Raw genomic sequence first — 26,156 nt, forward strand, 5'->3', positions numbered from 1 at the left:
GCGCTCGTAGTCAGGGAGGCGGAGGTCCCATGCTCGCCCACCACCCTCTCTATTAGGTAAATATTGGGGGCCGATTTTACGATCTCTCTCTTGTGTGGCTAGCAGAGCGCCCCGCTCCCCAGTCAATGTAAGGAGCAGATCTTGCGCCCCCTCTTAGGTGACTAGGGGGCACCGCCGTCCCTTCTGCCCCCTTCGTGCGCACGCCTGAATCCTAGTGGAACGTGCTCGGTCTTGTCTATCATGAGTGCTTAATTTCGAGAGGCGACTCAACATTTTTCGAATTATTGCGTACGCGAGACCCGCTTAAACAAGCTATTCGGACAGAATGACAAGTCACCAATATTCGCTCAAGCCACATAGCAGGAAAGCAAACTTTACAATTTTGAAAAGGGTCTATTTTAGGCACAATTCGGAATGTCTTAATATTTTTAGCACATCGCCTGCACGCTCCTACCCGCAAGCAACTAAACCAAGTCTTACGCTATTTAGAACCTAGTCCAATGATGTCTCCACAAAGCGGCAGATTGCGTAAAATGTAGGCAGCAGATTACAGTTTTTGCAGCGCTAACGCACTGTAGCTTCGATGCGGCCATCCACCATGGTACCCTCGAAGGAAGGCCATCAGGACCCTCGCAACGACGACGTAAGCTTGTCGTTGCCTGTTCGTGAGATTGGCCAGGCGTCGTTCATGCTTTCACCAAAGCCGGATCCTTGTCCGTCCGAGGCGGGCGCACCCCTCTCGATTGACGCCTGCGTTGGCACTGCCCTTATTGGCCGTGCAAGTGTGCCACACACGGCCATTGGGAGCGCCACTCCTGGTGAACGAACGATGAACGCTCAGCTGACCTCCACGGCGCTTCAGGTGTTCTTGCCCTTTGTCCTGGCGGGCTTCGGCTCCACCTTGGCTGGCATCCTGCTCGACGTGGTCAAGGTAAAAATGGCTGGAGTGTAACAGCGAACTACTGAGTCACTCAAAATAAGAGCTTCGTAAACAATTTTGATAAACGTTGTGAAATATAAAATGCATTGTTGTAACAAGGGAGACACTCACAAATGAAGAAAGAAAATAAAAACAGACAGAAACAAGTAGGCACAATCTCCCAATTGTGAATATTTCGTGAGGCAGCAATCGGAGCCGCACCATGAAAAAAAGGAAGAAAACGAGAGTACAAACAAAAGTAGAATATGTGAGAAAACATGGCTGATCTCTCTGTCTGGGAATCAGTATATCACGAAAGGGAAACGTGTCATAACATAAGGAGTTTACAGTTTATTTTGTTTTGTTCGTGCACAAGGGAGAACGAATATATGCTACATAAACAAATTATACTGTCACGCAAAGAACGGCAAGCAGTTCGAAACTTGCAGCGGGCAGCTCAAGGAGAAAGCACGCACGAAAGGAGCATACACAGGACGCGCGCAGAGTAACAACTGTCGCAGATCGAATTCTTACTTATTCGTGTGTGAGCACCTTTGGATAAACTCAAATCGAGTAGCTAGCGAAGCAACCTTCGTGCTCTCCTTAATTACTGTAACTTAAAAGCAATCTTGCCGTGGAAGTGCAAGAGGTACATAGCGCCTTAATCGCGAGATTAGTGGGCGTGCATGAACGACCGCGTTTTGTGAAGACGCGCGCGCGTCTTCAGGCACAGGACGACGACCTTTACCGCGGGCTTAATGCACGTCTTTCGGGCCATTTTGCTATAAATGTGAACGCGCTGAAATGCCTATAATGTATATGAAAAGCTGGGCAACGTACACTCCATGTTCTACTGGTTTTGTTCCGCCCACTATGGCATGGGAGGTTGTATGTTCGAAACCCAGGGCGAAGTTTGCCATCGGTTAGGATATATTTTGCGCGACATCAGTGACGGAAATAGGTCAGCGGAGTTGTGGTGCACCTCGGCAAACACACATTTGTGGTAAAACCGCTAAATCTAGAGATCCTATCGTGGGCGTGGGTAGGATTGCCCATTTAGTGTGAGAGTGAAATTTCATCGCCCTCCCCCCCTGCCTTCTCGTTGGCAAAATCCAAACGACAACGTGCTTTACAATGGGTTAAGAAATTTGAAATTATGCGGAGACTTCCTTCACCCAAGGGCTAGCCTGAGTTGAAGACGGGAAGTAGACAGTTCTTGAAATGCAACGTCAGGTGTCTTCAGCTGCCAATGGTTTAAATACCAGTGTATTCGTAATCGAACAAACGTATCAGGCAGACTCTACAAACACCCTTTTATGTGAATAATAGAATGCCGCGTCCCTGTGTCTCTCCTGTACGCACTCCTATGGTGCTATATATGCAAATATAGACTTGAGGCACTACATCATTTTTAGATTCGTTCACATATTTGTTGCAGTTTCATCATAACATTCGAGCAGTACTCAGCTTTCAGATGGCTGGCGGTGAAACCCGATGTGTTGCTTAGATATCACACAATGCCAGCGCCATAGCATTTTCCACAGAAGAAACTTGCTGAAAAATAAGGCCTTATGACATGCTTGACGTGCCTTCACTGCAGGGTTAGTGCAATGGAGCGTACCGAAACTTAATTCTATAATAACGAGGGCAACCCGTATTTACGACACTAGACGCACCATGGAGTTCATGTGCATGCACTGGTCGTGTGCGTGTCGCTTTTAAGAATTCCTTCAAGTATTTCGGCAAAAAAAAAGTTACGTGTAGGATATTTCCCACCACAGTCTCAGTCACACACCCTGAAGTGATTATTCACACAAAGTCAAGCTTCGAAACCTTCAAATTGATAAATTATTCCCCATCGCGCCCTTTGAAACTGCACTGCACGACCTGCTGTAATAGGGTGGAATATAAACTGTTGTATTGCGTAGTTCCAGCATCCTTCATTCGCAGTAATTGTATTACCTCGTATTTCAAAGTGAATGGTTCTAGTTGCAACTTATGAATTTAGTAAGGAAATCGCAGCGAATTTTTTGCCTCCTTAAGCACGACCAAACAGATTATGGTTATTGTTTTTGACGACCACGTATTTAATATATACAAAGTGGCTGACCAAAAGCAACCACCTTCTAAAAATAGGCGGACTTGTTGGGTTGAGTAGCTATCCAATTTCAACCATCATTAGGTCTTTGTAAATGGAGTTCCGTCAAACTGAACGGATAAAAACTATTCGAATTGTTTTAAAAGTTCTAATTAAAGCTTTGTTTTAATGTATGGTACAACTGAAATCTGTTTTTTTAATGTAAAAAGTGGCCACATATCCTATGCTTACGTGTCCTGGTCGAATGGTTAGTAAAACAGATTTTACACTTACTGAAATTAAAAATATAAAGTTTTTGCTTATACACGCATTGCACCATGAGGTGGTCGCTCAAGTTCTAGTACGACACGTGTATACGGGTCTTACTAATCACAACCGAAAATTTCTAGAAATTTTCAAGCTGGACTGAATCATAGCAATATCGTTTGATTGCTTGCAGGAAAGCTTAAGTGACACTTGTTGAGTTTAGCTCCTCTGTAGTAAGATGCAAAGAATTGAGAGAAAAAAATGTTTGGACTTTTATTGGTGTTGCGGGACACCGCATTCTGTTTTGCGACTACACCTTGTTTGAGCCTTCTCTATATGTTCTCATTTCAACAATGTAGGATTGGCCGGTGTATGTTATAGTGCACCACATATTCGTGGTCATTCCACCTTTGCTGGGACTCAGCGGCAACCTGGAGCAGACCTTGGTTGCGAGGCTTAGCACCCAGGTGCGTATTTAGTGTGCCACTCTTTGACCCACATAATACAGAACTAATCCACGTCCTCGCTTGTCTATTCCGCTTGCACTATTCGAATGTACCTTTCATGCGTGCCTGTCAGACTGTAGCTTTCAGTTGCTCTGTAGAGTATCATGTTTAAATTTTAATCATAGCCTCACCTAAATTACAAAACTTATTGATTTTCGATGACGTCTTCCGTAGCGTAAGCTCCTTTTGATGTTTGCATCTCATAAAACAACGAACCCATTGTTCCTTGTTTAGGCGCACTTTTAAGACGCCTAACTGAAGTATCTGATTCACCCTAATACTCGCAGTTTCATGGATTTTAAGTCTTGTCCATAAGCGTGTTTCCCGCTCCACTACTGTTATTTCGCACAATTTTCAGATGTGAAGAGGAATCGTCTATAAGATGGTATCCTGAAGCTAGTTAAGTACAGTTTTTAGACAAAATGCAGTCAGTATTTGAACCAGTGTGGCCTAAAACAGAAGCAAAGTTCACTAATTCAGGTGTGCTTGTTAAGGTAATAAAAATGTAAAACCCTTCAGCGCTCTGTAAGTAGGCACAAAATAAAGGTGACGCTTTGAAAGTCATTCAAATTTGATGCGACTATTGCCACTTAGCATAGCTTTAGTCACTTTTTATCGCAAAAACAATGCAATAGACACAGATTCGTCTACACAACTTGGCGTGCATACTAGAACTTATGTTTGTAAAGTTAAAGGGACACTAAAGTATATTAACCATTTCCGCCAGAAAAAAAGCTCAATGCATGACAGCATCTAAAACGACAATGTTATCAACGACAGTGCGCTACTTACCCTGAAATTGGGTAAATCCACAAGAACACAAGCGCCGCAGTCAGACATACTTAAAATGATCCCGATTACATCAGATGAATCACGTACAGTTATTCTCTAGTAATTTGTTTACCTGCACTAAATAAAGAACAATCCGTGCATCAAAATACGCTATAAAATGCTGCTTTTTGTTTCTGTTTGATTATAGGATAAAAAAACCGGCAGACGTAACTATGGAGAATGGCGCGAGTGGTTCAAAAATTCAATTTTCGCGTAGTTGCACTGGACAGATGGTGCCATATAGCGGGGCACAGTTGAACGAAAAACGTCTACAATCTTGGAGCCAATGGCGGGAAGTTGATCTATGGCCGTATTTTCTGCTGTGACACCCACTGCTTTCGATCTGCTGCTAGAAAGCCGGGAAACGTTGTGCATTGCAACAGTGACGTGAGTTGGTCCGGACTGTGCACTTCTTGAGGCGAGTAATTTGAAGTGCGCTAACCTGTTGCGGACCACTAAAACGTGATTTTATTTTGAAATAGGCCTTGGCACAAAAGTACCACACGAGGTTTATGAACCAATATTTATACAGTCAACGTCGACCTATTAGTTGCCTTTAGTATCTCTTTAGAAATCATAGAAGTCATGACCCGCTAAAGCGTTGTGCCAAAGCAAACTTCCAATCGCTAGAAAAGAAAATACACAGTCATAACTTAGTTATTAACTTTTTCAAGGGGGTTCTTGAATCCATGCAATATGATATAGTACACACCCAACAAAAACTGATGACAGTGGAGCCCTTATATCAATTTCTGACGTACAAATTACACGTGCGGCCTCCGTCAGATTGAGAATGAATTAAGCATAATCATAATATATTTCTTAATTCAGTGATGTATCCACCCTCTCCCCTTCCAACTCCGCACCCTCGCATTTTGTTTTTCGTCTTGAGGGAATGCTTGTTTCTCTTTGAAGAACCCAATTCGAAATGGCGGCCCCCTTATCGCCACCATGGCCGCTTTCAAAGTTGCCCTCTACTACTTTTTGCTTGTTTTGAAGGAGAGGGTATGAAGCACGCATACAGAAGCACTGAAGAAAGTAGTGCAGAATTGAAGACAAGATGTCGAAATCACGGCTCTAGCGCATACTGAATGCAGGAATTTTCCTTAACCATGCATAATATTACATAGCATAGCAAGAAAGTGGGATGGGAAGTTAGGGCGAGCAGGAGTCTTGTGAGGATGACAGAGAAAATGAGGAGGTGAGAGGGTGAAACATGACGTAGTCTTATAAGGTTCATTTTAACAAAGAGCTAGAGCTTGCGCCCAGGCTTATGAGGAATAAATGTGTAGCTTTGCTGCAGAAAGAGTCATCCGGACGCAAAAGTAAGTCGTCCTGGCGGCGCGGTCTTGCTACACGTCAGCGAATTCCAATCCGAGCACATCTTGATAACGCTGCCCCAACATCCTTACAATGTTCCTGTGGATGAGCCACACTTTTTCATGTGATAACGTTAGAAAGCTTGTTTCGCAGATATGCTGGCGTCTGCATCGGGGCCGGCATCGTTCGTCGGGAGCAAAAAATTATGATCTTGTCTATGATTGACACAAGAGTCAAATGAAATGAATTAACAATAAACATGTCCGGGACCGAGTGAGGATCGAATGCCAGCCATTTCCTTTTCAAGCAAGTATTCAGCCACACAGCCACGTCGATGCTTGGATATGCAGCTAAAATTACTTCCTCTACTTGATTGATTGATATGTGGGGTTTAACGTCCCAAAACCACTGATGATTATGAGAGACGCCGTAGTGGAGGGCTCCGGAAATTTCGACCACCTGGGGTTCTTTAACGTGCACCCAACTTCCTCTACTTAGAAATGCAATTAAAACAACTTTCATGCTTTACAAACACAAGAGCGTTGTATACAGGCTTCATATTTTAACGTGGCATAGCGCTGTAAAAATCGCGTGGTACAGGAGTACATTGCCACTGGGTGTAATAACACCCCATAATCATAATGACGTCGTGGTTTGACGCCGGCCACAGGTGACTAAAATCACGGACGTTAAGGCGTTTATCCCCTTGCTACCATGTAGTGGGTGCATAGAAAGCTAAAAACAGATACTTAGTTCGCAGAAATGTTTCTGGTTGAAAGTGTGCCACCCTCTACAGAGGGTACAGTGATATGCAAAAACTTCATTGACACAAGCTACTTTCAGCTTTATCGCTTACTTTAAAGTAATCCACGATTTGAACTTTTCGGGTTACATGACACCTAAAACATTTTCACCGAAGTTTTTGAAATACGCACTAAAAGGACAGGAAATTGGTCCCGCGTTACACTTTGAACCCATTATAACCGAACGTACTTTTCAAAGTACACTTGAATTTTCGGGAATAGAAAGTACTGATTATAATATTCTGAATTTGTTCACTAAAATTTAGAACGCCGAATGTCACAGCAAGCTAAATTTTAATGGTATATTCACTCGGTTTTGCTCTTTCTGGTTTTATAAGTCGTAAAATTTTATAAAAGTATAACGAATCTTAGAACTAATAAAATTTTCCTACCATTAGGAAAACGAGAACCCGTCAAACACACGTAGTCACTGCTGCTTTACCAAAATTTTTTTCAGAGTTTTCCTATTTATATATTTCAAAAACGAATTTCTTGTGCTTCAGCAAGAACAAAATACTCCTTACAAAACGCGAGATGCACATAGAGTGCATAGGTTTGCTTTGAGGTATAATAAAATGTGGATGTACATTGTATTCTGTATTGGGACTTCGTGGGAGCACACATGGCCTGTTGTGCATTGCTTCAGAGACTAAACTATAGTTTTTTTAGGGGTGCGGTATTGGGGGGAAGGTAGGCTTTTTTTGCTTATATGAGGCTCACGAGAATGCACCTGTTGTCGTGCGTCGGCGGGGCCTTGGCGCCGCCTTCAGGGCCACCCACGGTAGTATTCTGTCGTAAACGCATTTGTGTGGCATTGAAGGTGGCGGTAAGTCAAGCTCAAGACAAAGAGCCTGTATGAATACGGGTGTAGGACTGAAGATGTACTAAGATGGCTTAAAGGGCCCCGCGACAATTTTACTACAGCCTTATGTAGCACTGAAACGCGTGTAGCCGTGATTACTGAAACAAATGCAACAAGAATTATGCAAATTGGTACACAGAAAGTAAAGTTATGAATCCTCAAAGCTCAATACTTTAGCAGATGACAACGAGAAACGTTCTCTTTCACATGTTACTCGCCTGATGACGTCAAAGACCACTTCCAATCAAAGCGTGCGTCTCATAAGGACATTTTGAAACTGTCATTTCTTGGTGGCTTTCGCACAATACCTCTTGATCGCTTTTTTTGAGGGCGTGATGGCGTGCTTACTACAAACCACATGCGTCGAGTAGCAGATACTCCCATGGTCACACTATGTAAGATACACACATGCGCTTTGGGCAAGGTCCGTTCTCAGTTTGCATGCAAAGTGCGTTCTATTCGGCAACGCAGGCGTTCACCGCCTGTTGCATTTTTGGCTCGCTAAAAACTCGGTAGAAGTTTCCACTTTTAGTTGCCGGTGTGCCATAGCCTCCTTCGCAGGCTAAGTGTTGGGTTCGTTGTTCTGAAAACACAGCATTTCGAAAGAGCAATGATTTCTTCCTGAGAAAGTATAAAAAAGATTTTCGCTGTTTTAGCATTTGCTCGCAGGCCGAGCTACCACTATATGACTATGACATGCTATTTCTCGGATCAAGCCAATAAAAAACAAATGGTGTTTGTCGTCACGCCACATGACATGACGTCACTTCTCCTAATAAAAATAGCCGCTGTGTGCCGCGGTAGCCTGAAAAAAGGTAGTTTATACCGTGAATTAAAGTTACAACTGCGTCGAATTTGACGTTGTCGTGTGCGCAACGATATCGGCGTGTTCCATAGCACCAGAAGAACTAATGATAAATACGTGTTCAAATAGTGTCACAGGGCCCTTTTAAGGCACTTTCGATATCCTATACTTTAAATAGTTCAACATTGTTTCCGAATGCACTATACTACAGGGTATATTTTATTATTATAGCAGGCAAATTTGGGCAACCTGTACCGGGTTCGCGAACAACTACCCATGATATTTGCAAACATCGCCCTCTTGCAGGTAACGTACCGATTTTTGCTCATTTAATTACTGCTACAATCTTCGAAGGCTTTTGATAGTAAACTGCAAGGTGAATATATTTCACATAAATGATTAAATGGTCATGATTGAGATTACTATATAGGATGAATAATATATGAACAAACCAACCCAATAAATAGTTTTACCATTTCGTTCTGCAATGCAATGTTCATTGCTTTCACTGAAAACCACTACTTTTGCTAGATTTAGTTTCATGTAAGTAGGTATTCCGTGTAGCATTTCTATCCATCATTCCATACTGTGGTTATAAAATTCCTGCCTGTGCGATATCTTGAAAAAGGCCTGCATGATGATAACTTCTTGGGATGACTTGTCTAGTGTACGAAACAAATGAGTAATTATCTGTGGTCTGTTATGCCAGCACTGGCACTAATGTAGCTCACATGTATCAAAACTATCAACGCTAAAAACATGCTTTCGACTATAAAATCTAAAAAAAGTATTTCTTGTTAAGTATTTCAAGTAGGAATGCACAGGAGACATGGATGGGGTAGTTTCGTTGGAAGTACTACAGGTTCATGAATGTGGAAGCTGCTCCTGTAGATGCAGAGCTCTCACCATTTTGTGGAAACAGAAAAAAAGTGTGGCAGTGGCACAGGTTGTAGGGGCAAACTTCTCAAAAATGCAACTCTAAGCACGCTAACACTGATTTGCTCACTTAATTGCTCGCAATCTGCGGACGCACTTGTTTCAACTATATGCAGAAACACCATTTATACTACAATTTGTCTTGTCGCGTTTTTCTATCTGGATAATTTATAAGCAATAAAAATAAATATAACAGTATTATAAATATTCAGTATATAGGTGAAAGTCGCATTGGTTTATATTTACTACGCGGGTCTCTGTAAAACTTTGCAGCAATATTTTTCTACAAAAAGATCAACAAAGAGTTCAATTTGGGAGAGCACGATAGAATTGGCAAGTATTCACACAGGCCACACTCGAGTAGAATCATCACTTTGGGAGATATATGCAAAAAAAGTTATCTTTCAAATTTATTTTTCAAGACTGACCGACCGACCGACTGACCGACCGACCGACCGACCGAGTACCGCCATCTCGCGTCTTCTCGTCATATATTCATCATATAAAAGCACCACCATCCAGCGGACATTCCAAAGACTAAACGAGAGGTGGCTACCTACTACTATTACATACATCACGGACGCGCGACCCACGGAATAAGAAGCTTCACCCCTAAAACATCACTGATCCCTCCGCGATAGGAGTCAGTAAAACACGAAAGTAATATGCATCCTTAGGAAACTAGTTTAAAGTTAATAGTACACTGAGGTAAGACGGCTTGCACAATGTCTATTGGTTAACATGGATGCATCCACGTTGTCGCTTAGTCATACATCTCTATCGCCACGACTGGCACCCATAATTAAGGAATGAAGAAACCTTTGTGGCCACAGATGCTTGTGGTAGTTCAAGTAGTTAAGGGGGGAGCACAACTAGAAAATAAAATGTGACAGCCGGTAAAGTGTGCCTGATTGGACGAGAAACTCGCGCTAAGGTCACCTATAAACACCAGTTACAGACCAATGCCTGGCCCGGCGACAGAGAAACGCAACGTGCGTCGCCTGTTACTTTCGGTATGCGGCGATTGTTCGCGGGGTGAGCGTTCGTGGGGAACGCGGAGTTAAAGCCAGATGAAGTCGGTGGGCGTGTCAGATCTCTTTGAAATAGCTGGATGCTATGAACGACGCCGACGAGTGGCTGGATGAACGGTTGTATCCGGCTGTACCCATTAGATCAGGTGGTGGCTCAAGCCTTTTAGCCACAAAGTCAAGCACTACTACTGTGGGTTTAAGGATTGAGTTTCACTCGCGCCTCGATTGTAGCCACCAATCACTTAGCCTCCTCCTGGTTATTACTACCCGTTTAAAGACTATTTTGCCTTCACTGTCACTAAACCCCAATGCTTTTAAAAAATCGGCGCCAGTATCTTCGGCTATACGGCGAAGTCCTTTACAAAACATGATCAAATGTTCAGCCGTTTCCTCCTGCTCTTCAAACGCAATACATACGGTGTCTGTGCCTTCATATATAATCAGTACGTCTTGGTTCGCAATTGTCCCGTTCTAGCCTCGCAGAGCAGAAGATACCTCGAGAATTATTGTACATCTTTTCCTTGCAATTTCCTTATTAAAAGTTCGGTAGGTCTCCAGTGATGATTTCGTAAGCAATGCCATCTTTCACAAGTCCCTACTCTGTTTCCTTCCCCTTCTTTTTAACCAATGTATTCTGCTGTTGTGTAAATACTTGCTTGACAATTTCGAGTTAGTTTCCTTCATTTAGTATCGACTTTCTTTATGTACAAGTAACTGAAAGCTTTCCTAATTCAACGATCCTCTCCCATTTGTTTCAATCGCTCCTCAAATTCTACCTTTGCTGCTAGCTTCCCTGCAATCAAACATTGTCCATCCCATGTCTCCGTGTACCCTCTGATTTGGGGTATTCCCGTATGCTTCCAAAGCAAGTCTACCAATGCCACTTTGTTTATTTTCCAATCTTGCTTGAACTTCTGGTTTCATGCACAAGACGGCATTGCCAAACGTCAAACCCGAGACCATGACACCTTTCTAAATACCTCTCGCAACGTCGTACCTATTGTAGTTTCACAGTGCCCTATTTTTCATTACAGCTCCATTCCTGGTGTTCTTAGCTACCGCGTATCTTTCGTGCTCTCTTAGGTACCTAGCCCTGTTATTTATTCGTACGCCCAAGTATTCGTAAATATCCACCATTTCTTGCGTGACTTCTTGTATCTTATGATCACTGCCTTTCTTATCAATAAAAATGATTGCAAAATTCTCCCTGCAGAACTTCCCATTTAACCTATCTCCCTCATTATCAGAGATGTCTATCAATCTCTGGAGATATCCCTTGTTGTCGGTTATTATTACTTTATCATCTGCATACATCAATGCTGGTAATGACTGTTCAATGTGTTTCCCTTGCTTGGCAAAAAGAGTTTGTATCCGAGTAGACTCTCCTCTAACTTGGCTTCTAGTCTCTGGAGATACAGCATAAATAACAAAGGTGACAAGGGATATCCCAGTTCAAGCCCGCGTCGTATCTCAATAGGTTCAGATACCTGTTCTTCCCATTTGATAACTACTTTGATACATTTAAAAATGTCCTTTAGAATATAAGGTATGCCATCTTCCACATCGAGTGTATCCAGTATTTTCCACAAGTCTTCTTGAATCGCACTATCGTAAGCTCCCTTGATATCTAGAAAAAACAGTCACAGGGCCATATGTTATTTTTCCGCTATTTTATTACAATGCGTCAATGAAAACAGTTTGTCCTCCAACCTTCTTCGTTTACAAAACCCATTTTGTAGTTCTTCAGCACCTCGTCGTTGTCCACCCATGGCTGTAAACTTTTCTTTACTATCGGCATCACCAGCCTGTAAACTACTGATGTCACTGTTATGAGACGGTAGTAGTATATATCGACTTTAGCCCCAATTACTTTATAGATCATGCTCATCCTGCTTAGCTTCCACCCATCGGGGGCTTCACCATCCATTATTACTTTGCTCGCTGCCTCTCTTATGTTTGCTTAGAGTTTGGTCCTAGTTTTTTTATTAGCCATGATTCGGATGCTGTCAGGGCGTGTTGATGTGCTATTAGGAACTCTTTTTTTCTGCGCTTTACCACTCTCGTTGTCCCAGGAGAGCCACTCAGCTAATTGTTCCATCCTCATCTGGTACGGTGCATGCAGCGCTGTCTTAGTGTTCAAATTGTTCTGTCATCAACGTTATCATGAATTCCATTGCCACATCCCCCTCTAGTCTGACCCCTTTAACTGTAGTTTAAAACCTCTGTTTTATGCTTGTCTCAGAGAATTGAGATGGTTCCAAAAGTTTGCAGCTGCCTTTCTAACCTTCCTGCTTACGTCCGCCAATCATTCGGCCCCTTCTTATCTTTTCACTGATCAAATTTGGTGCTTCCTTCTGGAGCTTAAAAAATTATCCCACTTTATTTTCACATCATCTTCCGGTTCACCCTTCTGGTTAGCATACCTGTGTTCCCTGGAAGCATCCTGACGTCTTACAATGGATCCCTTACCTTCATCATCCCGCCAGCTCTTGGGCTTGTGCCTGCTTTTCCCGGCTGATTTGACTCGTACCTTAGGAAGCCCTAGCTCAAACTATCGAGTTATATTTGTGTACGGCCACTTTGCTTTAATATTCTCGGTGATTATTTTCTCAATCTCTTTAGCTGCTATTATTATTTGCATTACTGAATAAATATTACCGTGTGGTTGCTCGTAATGCCGCCTTTCCCATTTCTTTTTTTTCCAAAACTCAGCTTGATAGGTTTGTAATCACTGCCTAAGCGTCTGGACCCAAGTTTATCTATGTTCATCACCCTTAGCCGATCATACATCCTATGTGACATTATTGCGTAATCTATCGTCGACTGCAGCCTTCCCACCTCCCATTTTATCTGCCCTTCGCATTTCTCGGTGCTGTAGCAAATGATTAAATCATGCCTTTCACACACAACTATTAGCATTCTGCCTGTTGGATCAGTATATTAATCCATATCTTCTATGTGCGCATTCATATCTTATCATATAAATACCTCAAACTCTTCTACTAGTTCGTCAAAGTCATTTCCTCATCACTGCACCATTTATTGACTCTCCTTTTTGCCTTTTGCCCCTGTCCGCAAGCACACAAAACCGAGAAGCGTCACTTGCCCTGCCACTTTTCCTTTTAGCCATAAATGTTCCTTGCATGCCTGCTTGACCCTTTGCCAGTCTGTACTTTTATGAATGAATGTTCCAATACCACTCCCCATTCAGCGGCCATCTGTTCTATTAAGATATTCCCGCGTGTAGTCCGGATGGTTGGGAGTTGTTCCATGCCCCTAAGATGTGTTTCTGCAAAACCATATACCATCGGCCTCTCATTCCTTAGCTGTTCTTCTACCTTATCCCACTCCAGCCTATTCCTGCCACCCTGAATGTTAATGCACCCTACGTGCGAATAGGCTCGGCCCTCGTGGCTACGTCGACTTCTGCCCCGGACCCTACGTGTCTTAAATATTGATGCCTATTTGGAATCGTTTGTGTCTATACCACCTGTCAAAGAACTCCCCTGGTTGTTTTCCTCGATTCTAGCTATCCTGCACCCCTAAAGGCCGGCGTACCCCCAAAAAGCTACTGCACGTCCTGCAAATCACTAAGCCACCTCATGGCCTAGCCTCCTATCGAAGTGAATTCTGTCTCGTTGAAAACCACCCCATCTATGCACTTCTCTGTTTATTTCCTTAACCTCAAAGCCTTTCTTTCGACTCATCCGTCATATCTCTTGGTTTGCGTTAACAACACGCTTTGCAGGTTCCCGTCACGCACCGATACCTCCGGTATCGTGCATATCACTACCTGTACCTGAAGAGAAATGGTGCACCTGTCATCGACTCCTTTTGCCAGTGTGGTCGCTGGTCCTGCCGTATCTTCATTTAAGACATCACTTAAACCACCTGAATTTATCACGAGGTTTCGTCTATCAGCTGTATTTTTAGTTTTGCGCTCGCTTGCCTCATGACTGCTTCCAGCTTGCGTCCTGGAAACGTTCCTACTGTGACCTTTTGTCACCTCTTGCCCTCTCTTTGATTGCTTTTGCGCATCGATTTCTGTTCTAGTGCCCGGCGATTATCAGGTGCTGTGATTTTTCAGCTGGAGCATCCTGCACCGGGCGGAAGGGGTCTCTTGCACCTGTGACGCCAGCTGCTGTGTCCCCTCCAAGCCCCACCACTACTTCGCTGAAGCTAGCTTTTGGGACCATTCAACCGACAGAAGCTGTATTTTTCCAAACTTGCTTGCTCTTTCTTCTCCGCCGTTCTGGTTGGCGGTGCCCTACCATTCTCTCCGTCGGCCGCTCCTTTGCTCACTTTCGCTAGTGCCTCCTCGGTGGATTTGAGCCTTCCACGTAGCCTTCGTTTTCCATTGCTCTGTCGCCAACGCGATCTTCATCTCGGTGATTCTCATCAGCTGTTCACTCTGGACAACCATCATTTTCTCCATTTGTTTTCCTCGATCTCACATTGCCTACACTTGGCGGCAGCATCCACTTCATTCGCGTCTGCACTTGGGTCTATTTTTAAACCCACCCCCAGCGTGAACATTTTACAGCCTTTTTAACCATGTCTTTTTGACACTAATTGTCCTTATGAATTGTCCCAATCGATAGTTAGAAACACGGCATACGACAAACCATGCCCTACGAAAAAAAGGAAGTCTAAGCTCTACTACACAAATTTGCGTGTTCGGTGTACCTGCACCTCTCCCATGAGGGGGCAAGAGGTAAAACACAATCACACACACAAACAAGTGAATACCTGGAGACTGACCCTGAAAACGCCGTGCAATGTAATAAGTGTTACAATGGTTTTAACTGTTGCCTTATAGTTATAAAAGTAAGCTCGAAACATGCAAAACCACTTATTGGCGCAGTCAATCGGGAGCGCCCAAAAAACATGTCCATTCACCGTGCCAGTCCAAACTGAGTGGGGTAAGGGTAAGGGTCCCACCTGGTGGTGTGTTAAGGCGTTGACAAAATCACATTTCAGTGGAACACACTGAATGGTATGAATGCTTAGAAACGACGTGTTTAAAAAACTAATGGCAGATGCGATGGCCATATTGCCTTGCTGCTCTATACGAAGAACATGAAAGGACAGTGGTAGATATAAGTGACGTATTTTTAAAAGCGTACAAAACATGTGACTATAGCAGAGGGGATAGTGTGCCCAAAATATGTTGCTCTGAACCTAGGTTTGATGGTTTCAATTGTCATTAAAAGAATATTTTCTTTCGTTTTCTGATTGCGAATATTTTTTTCGACGTCATTGCCGTGACGTAAATACGTCACTGGAATCTTATTCGACCCCGGCATAAAACTCGTTTGCGTTAAAAAACAACCCTCAATGTAAACGCTAACGTGAAAGGAAAAGCATGGTGACAACCTCACGTGGTTTCCGTGACGTAAATACGTCACTGCAATCTTAGTCGACCCCGGCATAAAACGTTTTTGTGTTAAAAAACAACGCTTAATGTAAACGCTAACGTGAAAGGAAAAGCATGGCGACAACCTCTTATTGTCAAAGATTGCTGCTGCTGTAGTTATAATTGAGTACAGCTCGAAATCTATGAGTGGACAGAGTAGAAATTTGGAAATAAGTGTACTAGTGAAGTATGCGTATCAATACAAAAGTTGAGTATGTCGAGATTAGTCCGGCAGGATCACACATGAAACATTTTCTTTGGAGAATCTAGACACACGAGAAGCAGCAACTGGGAACTGAAGTAAAAGATTAAGGTCACATGAACCCACCGATTTCGTCTTTATTTCCGCAAGCACGCTTGATGTCAGCGTAGTGTTGCTTGCGCACTTATCACGAGGCCTCAACCACATAAAGAAATTGCATAAACAGTGGTCTCAGACAATGTTGTCAAGTTTTCACTCACGATAACTATTCTACTATGTAACCAATTCTTCGAGTTTCCTCCGTTCATAACTGTAACACCCTGAGATTCACGCCATATCAAACACAGTGCGTGAAAATATTTAATTCATAACTACAGTAACTAGTAATTTGTTCGTTCAGTGCTGTTTGGCCTGAAAAGTTAGGTCATTACTAATCACCTGTTTACGTGCAGAGGTTGAATCACTCATTCATTATTCAACTCATTCAGACTCACAATAGTCTGTTCTGGCCATGAGCTTGAGTCCAAGGTAATACTGTTGGGAAAACAATTTGTGAGTCCAGGTTTTAGTGAGCCCTGAATGAGAAAGCTTTTTTTAATGGCAAGCATTTTTTATTAAAGTTCAGTGACATTGAGCGTATCTATCTATCTATCTATCTATCTATCTATCTATCTATCTATCTATCTATTATACAATCTCCGACTTTTAGCTCTCCTAGCCATTTGAATAATGGTATCAATACCAAAACCGGTGTGCGATATCATGACTATATTACAAGCATATATAACTAATCATAACATGAAAACCTTGGTAGCTATGTCATGAATGTCATGATTTAGATTACGTGCCTTTGCTGCTCTTGCGGTGGTTTCGTTCCCATGACACATTGCAAAACTGGTAGGGTATCACATAACTGCATGACGAACATCCTAACCTGGAAATCGTGTCATGCATATCATGAAAGTCATGACTAAACTTTACGCTCGTGTTGCACTCGCACTCGTTTCGCTTACTTCACATATACCAAATTTAGTATCACGCCACGTGAGGAGACTACGAAGGTAAATGACACGCCCAGACATGATAATCATGACATACGTGTCATGTAAAACATGAATATATGCTATGCTCATAGCGCACTCAGGGCCGTTTAGCTAGATCTACATATACCAAATTTGGTATCAAGTGGTGTGAATAGACAGCAAAAGTAAATGACACGTCTAAATATAGCAATGATGGATGGAAGTCGGATACTGCATTGTTTACGTCCGTCTGGTAACGTTGGTTTGGTTTTAAAGTGAGATATTGACCTTGCTTGTTAGTGCTTCGCATGTCATCGGTTCCCACTGTACGTGGGTTCTGCTATTTTTTAATGAGTCTGAATGAGCTACACCTTGTTTTGTCGATCTATGTTTACGTGCAGTGCCAGTCGACTGTGGCGACCTTCTTGACATGTTCACTCGCCGTTCTGAAAGGTCTGGCGATTGACGGTCTCTGGGACTCTTCCCACATCGCCGTCCTCTACGCTGGAGCGCTGGCCGCTGTCAACACCGCCAGTCTCTTTCTTAGTTGCGTATTTCTTTTACATAGCCTCAATCACCGAAGAACTGCATATGGGAACAGGGGACAAAAACAAGTAATGCGATTGTGAAGCATTTAAAAATATTCTTGAGAAGTTTAGAAATGCACACATAAATATTGAGTTGGCAAAACTAGAAATAGGCACGGTGTGTTAAATATTATAAAAAATTTGAAAAGCGAGCAAATTCGTAGGCATTAAGAAATGAGAAATATTGTTGTGATGACACACATGTAAAAATGCACATACATATTGCGGTGCTCTATTTCGGTGCCCACAGAATCGTATACCGCATGCGTTTAAAACCAATAAAACTAGAAGGCACGGTAGGAGCTGAATTATAAAGACGGAAAACTGTATTAGAACTCATTTCGACAATCGTCTTTTAATACACTAGGTTGATATTTTGAACATTTATAAGGAGGCATATGAATTGACTGGCTTAATATATCGGGAGCTTTCTCGCTGTACGAATGGTGACGCTTCCTCAAGCGGATAGGGTAAAGTGTAAATCATCCATGTTCTGTCATTTGTGCTTGAATATTTTGAAATATCTATGTGCACATCATTAGTGGATTCCATTCATATCGCATTACTTCACCTATATATGCAGGGCGTTTGAAAAATGTGTCTAATTTTGTTTAGAGATCAGAAAAATGCGCTATTTGCTCAATGTCTACACAGTCTTCTATGTAGCCAAAGGAATTTTAGAAGAGTTGACTACGTAATTTGGAATAGTACTTAGAAAACTTACATTATTCACCTTTTCAATTAGCGGAGTCAAGTAGTTAAGTGAACTGGACGAATTGAAGTCCTTGATGTGAAGAACACGTTGCTGCTTTGAGATTTTTGGAAGAAGGGTCTCTTGTAATAACCATGCAGGTTACACACCCACACAAAGGAGTCGGTAGATGGTTGATATACCGCCCCCTCAATTTGGTTTCACCGCAGAATTGGGGATAATTTTATTTATTTGCAGCTATATTACAGATCGTTTTTGTAAAATCTCAATGCAGACATTGACTTTTTGTATAAAGGGCTTAAATACTGGCTTTTGACCTAACTGTCTAACTACAGTAGTTAAAAAGCAAATTATTTTATTGCCCAATTACTGTTTCAAATAATATCTTCAACCCTCTTAAGATGCCTGCCGCTACTGAAAAACCAATTGTGAAGACAGCGAGCAAATAGCGCCTTTTCATGAAATTTCAGGAGTATAACTTAACTAATAAACATAACACGTGCATTTGGAAGTGTGAGCTCAGCTTCATATCACTGAACAAATGAAAAAAAAACGTTGAAGACCTGTAGGGAAAATTTGTTTTAGACATATCGCTTCGCAAGGCTGTAAGGCGAAATCAAAGGCGCGACATAAAGATTTCCTTCACTGCTTTTCAGTACACTCATCTGAACACAGTAGTTAACCTAACCAAGGAAATGTCAATAAAGGCTCTCTTCGACCACATTGTTTGAAAATTAACCATTTACGAACATTCATCTACATGCTGCCCTAATTAATATAGCAAGCTGACGTGCTGTACTTTTTCAATTCCTGTATTTTTTGTTCACACAGGCTTCGTGATGTCCACGGTCGTGGTGCTGTCCACCAAGTGCGAGAAAAACCCGGACAACATCGCGCCGGCCATCGCGGCTTCGTTCGGCGACCTGACAACGCTTTTCCTGCTCTCGGGCTACTCGTCTTTAATGCTGTACCATCCGTGTGCGTCTTTGCCACGACCTACTTCAATGCGAAGCATTTCTTAGTGAACTTCGGTGACTTTGAGCGTATCTGTCTGTCTGTCTGTCTGTCTGTCTGTCTGTCTGTCTGTCTGTCTGTCTGTCTGTCTGTCTGTCTGTCTGTCTGTCTGTCCGTCTGTCTGTCCGTCTGTCTGTCTGTCTGTCTGTCTGTCCGTCTGTCCGTCTGTCTGTCTGTCCGTCTGTCCGTCTGTCCGTCTGTCTGTCTGTCTGTCTGTCCGTCTGTCCGTCTGTCCGTCTGTCTGTCTGTCTGTCTGTCTGTCTGTCTGTCTGTCCGTCCGTCCGTCCGTCCGTCCGTCCGTCCGTCTGTCTGTCGCAGTTGCGACGTCGCTATGCGCGAACGCGATCGGCTCTGCTAACCCTCACAACACCGAACAACGCCCGGGTTAGGCAAAATCCGTTCGGCGCATCTTTCAGCGGGCGAAGCAGCTAGCTTCGCTTTCTGGTGTCCTCTCTATTGCAGATAAACGGGCCGAAAGAGTGTTCACTATACTCGGTGACAACTTCCTGTGGCAGCACAGTCAAGGCCACGAAGCCCACACACGCCCTTTTTTACTACGCTTATGCTGTACCGCGCTGTAGTGCCTTTGTTTCGGCGTACTTCGTCAAATAGTCTGTGGCTGCTACGATCAACTTGTTGCCGGCAGATGTCAGCGGAAATGGCCCCAGTAAATCTATAATTATTTGATCGAATGTCACCATAGGTGGTTCGAGTGGTTGAAGAAGCCCCGCGGGCTTCATTGGCGGGGATTTGTGGCATTGACAATCCAGGCAGATTTTCTCCTATCGCCAACAGATGCGTAAAGCTTAGGCCAGTAGTGCGCTTGCCAAACTTGATCGAGAGTTCGAGGGGAACCTATGGGACCAGATGTGGACTCATCGTGGCAGGCAAGAAGAATGTCATCACGCATGTCAGTTGGCACGCCTAGAAGATAAGTTCTCTCAATGCTGTTGGAGTTTTAGGGGCGGAGCTCCTTAGGGCGTGGGCTGTGCGTCCCCTGTAGCCTGTATGTAGCCACCTCTAGTTTAGCTCTTGCAGTGTTCACTAGATGGCGGTACCGTCTCCTGTATGTAGCCACCTCTCGTTTAGTTCTTGTAGTGTTTACTAGATGGTGTTACTTGTAGCTGATGATGAAAAGATGCAAGATGTTATAAACTAGAAAGCGGTACTTGCAGTTGATGAAAGACGCGAGATGTTATAAAATAGGAATGATGTCACATATGGTGCATGTCATTGGATGAAGGCAATCGTTCGATTTAGTGCGGCGACGTACGCTAGGGGGAGCGATATAATAAAATCGAGTGGGCAAAATGTACAGAGGATTCATGGTTTACCAGGTTTACTTCCGGAGCTTCGCCCACTCATCATCATTCACTTCGTGGATATGGCGGAATTTTTTTCTTATACAGGGCCCCATCTCACTGGCATAATGACGACAGACTTCGAGAAGTACAATGAGGTATGGAAGAGTTACGTCTTTCAAGTTTTTGATAACTGCACGTATTTCGTCGTCCGTTTGCGGTCATGTAATCAGATTGGTTGTAGTAAGGGTAGTGTAGTACTACCGTCATCTTCATTGTCATGGCCACAGACTTCGACAGGAGCGTGGGACAACGAATCGGCATCTTCTTGCTTGCGGCCCGATTCGAAATTGATCGTGAAATCGAATTTCTGCACACGAAGACTCCATCGTGCCAGTCGCCCGCACGGGTCCTGTTGGTTGGCTAACGCGCACAACGAATGATGGTCGTTCACTACCTTGAAGTGGCGTCCATGATGGTAAGGCCTAAACTTTATCGTGGCCCACACAACAGCGAGGCACCCTTTTTCTGACGTGGAGTAGTTTACGTCGGCACGGGCAAGAGTATTATCACTTGCACCGTGCCCTCTTGTAGTTGGACGAGGTCAACACCAAGACTCACGTCACTGGCGTCGATATGAATCTCAGTATCAGCATCTTAGTTAAAAGTGAGCGAGGACTCGCGGTGTTTGCAAGTGCTCCCGTAGTTCAGAGAAAGCTACGTCCTGTTTTTCCTCCCAGACAAATAAGACGTCTTCACGAGTGAATTGAATGAGCGGTTCAGCAATCCTAAAAAAATTGGCTATAAAGCGGCGATAGTACACACAGAGCCCTATAAAGCCACTTACTACTTTCTTCTCACGTGAAACTGGAAACGAGGTCGCGGTGGTGCTTTCGTCAGAGTCTGGTCGAACACCATACACTCAGTATACAGTATCGTACAGTATACACTCATACAGTATCAGCATCTTAGTTAAAAGTGAGTGAGGACTCGCGGTGTTTGGAAATGCTCCCGTAGTTCAGAGAAAGCTTCGTCCTGTTCTTCCTCCCAGACAAACAACACGTCTTCACGAGTGAATTGAATGAGCGCTTCAGCAATCTTAAAATTGGCTATAAAGCGGCGATAGTACGCACAGAGCCCTATAAAGCCACTTACTACTTTCTTCTCACGTGAAGCAGGAAACGAGGTCGCGATGGTGCTTTCGTCAGGCTCTGGTTGAACACCATACACTCTGAAAATATGGCCGAGAAACTGTAAGTTTTTATTACTGAAGTGGCACTTTTCTGGCGTCAGCGTCAGGTTAGCAGAGCGGAGTGCTTCCAGCACTGCCTGCAGACGCTTTATGTGCTCCTAAATGGTCGCAGAAAACTTTACACCATCATTTAGATAAACTAGGCACATGTTCTACGTTGGACCGGTAAGAACAGTGTCCTTAGTGCTCTGGAATGTCGCAGGTACAGAACAGAAGCCGAAGGGAGGTACTTTGAATTCATATAGGCCATCTAGTGTAACGAAGGCAGTTTTTTCGTGTTGTGTTTCACGAACTTCGATCTGCCAGTAGCCACTATTCAAGAACATCGATAAAAAAATACTTAGCCTACCACAGTCTGTCGAGAGAATCATTCATGCGGGGCAGCGGATAGACGTCTTTTTCGGCCACGCTGTTGTTTTCTGTAGTCTACGCAGAAGCGCAGTGATCCATTTTTTTTCTTTAAGACAACAACCGGAGATGACTACAGCAATCTTGGAAGGTTGGATAACGTTATCTTGCAACATCTCTTTAACGTGAGGATTTATCACGTCACGTTCCTTTGCCAAAACGTGGTAGGGGTGTTGTTTTATGGGTGAGATGTCGGTATATGCAATTATTCGGTATTTGGGGATCAGTGTCTGACCAACCTGTGAGTTGGATGCTAAGCACTCTTTAACTCTCTATAGCAGTTCACGTAGATCAGTCTGTTGCTGTTCCGAGAGGATCAAATTGACATCAACTCTCGTCACTTAATTCACGTCACGTCACTTAATTGGTGTCGGTCGAAGCTTGTCGTCGGCTGATGTAGATGTAAAACGTTAAGCAATCTCTGCGACAGGGTAAGCTAAAGTGATGGCGGTGTGACAAAACAGGTGCTGGTACTCGTTACTGAAATTAGTCACAATATAATTGTTTGTGCTTAACGTTCCGAAACCCAGTGTATGTATATGCGAGAGACTGTAGAGCACGGCTCCGGAAGTTTGTACCACCTGAGGTTCTTGAACGTTCACTTTAATCAAAGCACATGGGCCTCAAGCATGGGCCTCAAGCACATGGGCATCCGTCGAATATACGACCGCTGGGGCTGGGATTTGATCCCATGATGATAATATGTGGGGTTTATTGCCCTAAACCACCATATGTATATGAAAGGCGCCGTAGTAGATGGCTCCGGATATTTAATCCAACTTAGGTTCTTTAGCGTGCACCCAAACCTGAGCACATGGGCCTACATAACTTTCGCCTCCATCGAAAATGCAGGCACCGAAATCGGGATTCATTCCCACGACCTGCGAGTCAGCAGCCGAGTGCCCTAGCGACAAGTACACCTTGGCGAGTGGTGGTGTCAGAATTTCTGAAGCTCTCTGCTACGACACGCTTAATAATTATAACTGGGCTTTGACACGTGCGTCTGCAACTAGTAAAATTATGCCGGAGAAACCAACACTTACTCGACTTGTGAAGGTGCTGGTATTGCTGTACCTGGCGCGCCTCATCGTGTACCACCTCTGGAACTGGGGCGTCGACCCGGACAACGCGGCCATCCCCTGCCTGACGGGCTGCGGCGACTTCCTTGGCACGGGGTTTCTCACCATGGCCTACGCGTTGCTCAACTACATGGGCGATAAATCGGCCGTTCAAGAAGAAGAGCTCCGATCCTACGTGCACGTGACCACTCATCTTACTGCGCATGCGTCGTCTTCTACGCCAAGTTACGGCAATTCCACCTTGTCCTAGCGATGCCACGTACTTTGCTCCAGCTGAGTGGACCAGGCGCAGTTTCAGTGCTCAATGCACATTGTGCGCGTTGATATGTAATGACAAGACCACTTTGTTGTTTTATTTTTGTTGTTTATAAGGTTAATATGCTTTTATCTTTACTACGTGAATTATATTTGCGAAAATGAAAGTTTGCCGACCCTTTGGTTCTTTTTACTTTGTGCGTGTATGCATGCATACGTCGCAAAGCTCAAGTATGCTTCCACAACGTACTGATATCATGATGTTATCTACGTGAAGACGTAACTGTGAGTGTTGCGCAAGTTATATGGGTTTTCCGTGTGATATTTTGGATAAAAAAAACTCCACCCTATGTCTTCTTTGTCTCATTTTTACTTGTGAAGGTACATTTTTCGAGCACTGTATAGTAATGAACATGAACATTTCTAAGACGTTTCGGAATACATACCAGTGATCAATAAGTTAAACTGCCGAAGGCAATGCCGACAATAATGTTACAACATATGAAATTTACGTATGTACATCTGTGTAGCGGGAAACAGGGTGGTGCGAGACGAAGAGGACTTTCGGTTGGTGGCAAGTTGACTTAATTTTCGATGATATTTTTCCAAAAAATGCCAAGTTACTTCCAAAGCATGTTCTGGAGGGCCTCCTTCAAGACCATCTAAGTCATTTTCCTAAATACGTACTAATTTCGACGGACGCAACGCAAAATCTTCAGAAGGCTGGAGTAGGTATTTTTTCTCATCAGCTTAATTGGTCTTTTGCGCTCCGATTGCCTGACTTCACACCAATTTATCTCGCGGAATTCCTGGCTATTACATTGGCTCTTCGAAAACTAAATTATCAGCAATCAAAAGCTATTATTATTTCGGATGCTTTGTCTGTATGTACACATCTAACGTCCGCAAAGAAGTCTCCTCTTCTCAGGATATTTTGGTCTCTCGTACCGCATAGCCTATCAGAAGTTCGGTTTATTTGGGTCCCCGGGCATGCTGGAATTGAACTAAATAAAATTGCTGATTCGCTCGCTTCGGCATCTTTAAATTTCCCTGTGGTGCCAGTAGCTCCACAGTTTCCTTTTATTACTGCCGAACGATTCAAACGCCTGTTAATCTTAAAAATGAACGAAACGTCGCTTCTACAATCTGAAGAATTTCGGCACTTGCAATTCACATGGAACACCGCAAAATGCCTTTCCCGTCCATGTGAGGTGACCCTCACAAGCTTTCGCTGTAGAGTTCCTCTGTTAAATTTTTATCTCAACAAATCAGGATTTTCATTAACTAACCTATGTGTAGTTTGCAATGAACCGGAAACAATAGATCACTTTCTTCTCACATGCCGCCGCTTCGCCTCACTGCGCCGAATAATTCTTGAAAGACCGATTGGTATGCTCGGATTGCCAGTCAATACATCCACCGTATTATCATTTGGAGCCAGTCAGTTGGGTGTGGGCCACAGTGCTATTCTGTCAGCGTTACATAAATTCATTCAGGCAACCGGAAGGATACGCTGCTAGTGGTACTGCCAGATATATCCAATTCTTTCTTCCCCTTCCTCATTCTTGTTAATTCGTTTAATATATTCTGTTTTATCGTATTCTTCTACAATTTTATCATGTTTTTTTTCAAAGGAACATTATTATTGTTTCTATCTAATTTCTCTTTATTTTTTTTTAGCAAGCGTTATAAAAATTATCTATCTTGAGGTACAGTGTGGCCAATCCCCCATGTGGGTATGAGCCCAAATCTTCTAGGAGACAAGACAAGACAAGACATTAGTTTTTTTTTGGTAAGCTACCCGATTTTTGCCGATCCCCCAAAGTGAGTGTGAGCTACGAGTTTAGGATCTACATCTACATCTACATCTCTGGTGCGCGTTCATTGTATACCCTCGAGTCGACCGTTACAAAGCCTCTGAATAAACCCCTCTCGTAGACGTAACAGAGTGGTGGAGGTGGTAGTTAACAGCACGTCAACGAACCACGGAGCCACAGCTGTTTGATTTTCGCCAGAGCTGTCGTCCTGCCGGTTTGCACCGACAACAACCGTCGTCATGGCTGAGAGCGAAGGTAATGGATTCTCAACTACGCAAAGGTCAGTGCCGCCTGCTCCTCAGTATCACTACATGAAACCCCGCCCGTTCGCGGGAAGAGCAGGAGAAGATGTGGATGCGTGGTTGACACATTACCAAAGGGTGAGCCCGTACAACTGCTAGGATCCCACCGACCAACTGGGAAGTGCCACGCTGTTTCTCACGGAAGCCGCCCTGATGTGTTACGAAAACCATGAAGATTCACGTGGGATCGTTTCGCTGAAGAACTCGAGAAATGCTTCGGCGACTCTGATTCGAAAAAGAAAAGCTTGGAGCGCACGTTGGGTCAAAGAGCCCAGGCTCCTGGAGAACCTGGAGAAACGTGTATTACCTACACAGACGAGGCTCTGATGCTCTGCTAGATTATATACCCATATATGTCTGAAGAGAACATGGTTGGACACCTTCTGAAGAGTATAGCAGAGGATGTCTACAAATTTTTGATAGGCAGGGAAG

The 26,156-nt window shown here is 43.6% G+C and overlaps 1 protein-coding gene across 1 annotated transcript; it reads left to right on the top strand.

Annotated features, from left to right (window-relative positions):
- The first annotated feature begins 598 nt into the window (after positions 1-598).
- On the top strand, positions 599-23,600 carry LOC142784764 (solute carrier family 41 member 1-like). Its single transcript, XM_075883262.1, has 6 exons — positions 599-931; positions 3,623-3,730; positions 14,106-14,217; positions 19,128-19,274; positions 20,720-20,769; positions 23,124-23,600. The coding sequence occupies exons 1-6, from the start codon at positions 599-601 to the stop codon at positions 23,598-23,600; spliced, it is 1,227 nt and encodes a 408-aa protein (XP_075739377.1).
- The last annotated feature ends 2,556 nt before the right edge of the window (positions 23,601-26,156 follow it).

This window comes from Rhipicephalus microplus, unplaced genomic scaffold, assembly GCF_043290135.1.
Source record: "Rhipicephalus microplus isolate Deutch F79 unplaced genomic scaffold, USDA_Rmic scaffold_15, whole genome shotgun sequence".
In the NCBI taxonomy this organism is placed as follows: Eukaryota; Metazoa; Arthropoda; class Arachnida; order Ixodida; family Ixodidae; genus Rhipicephalus; species Rhipicephalus microplus.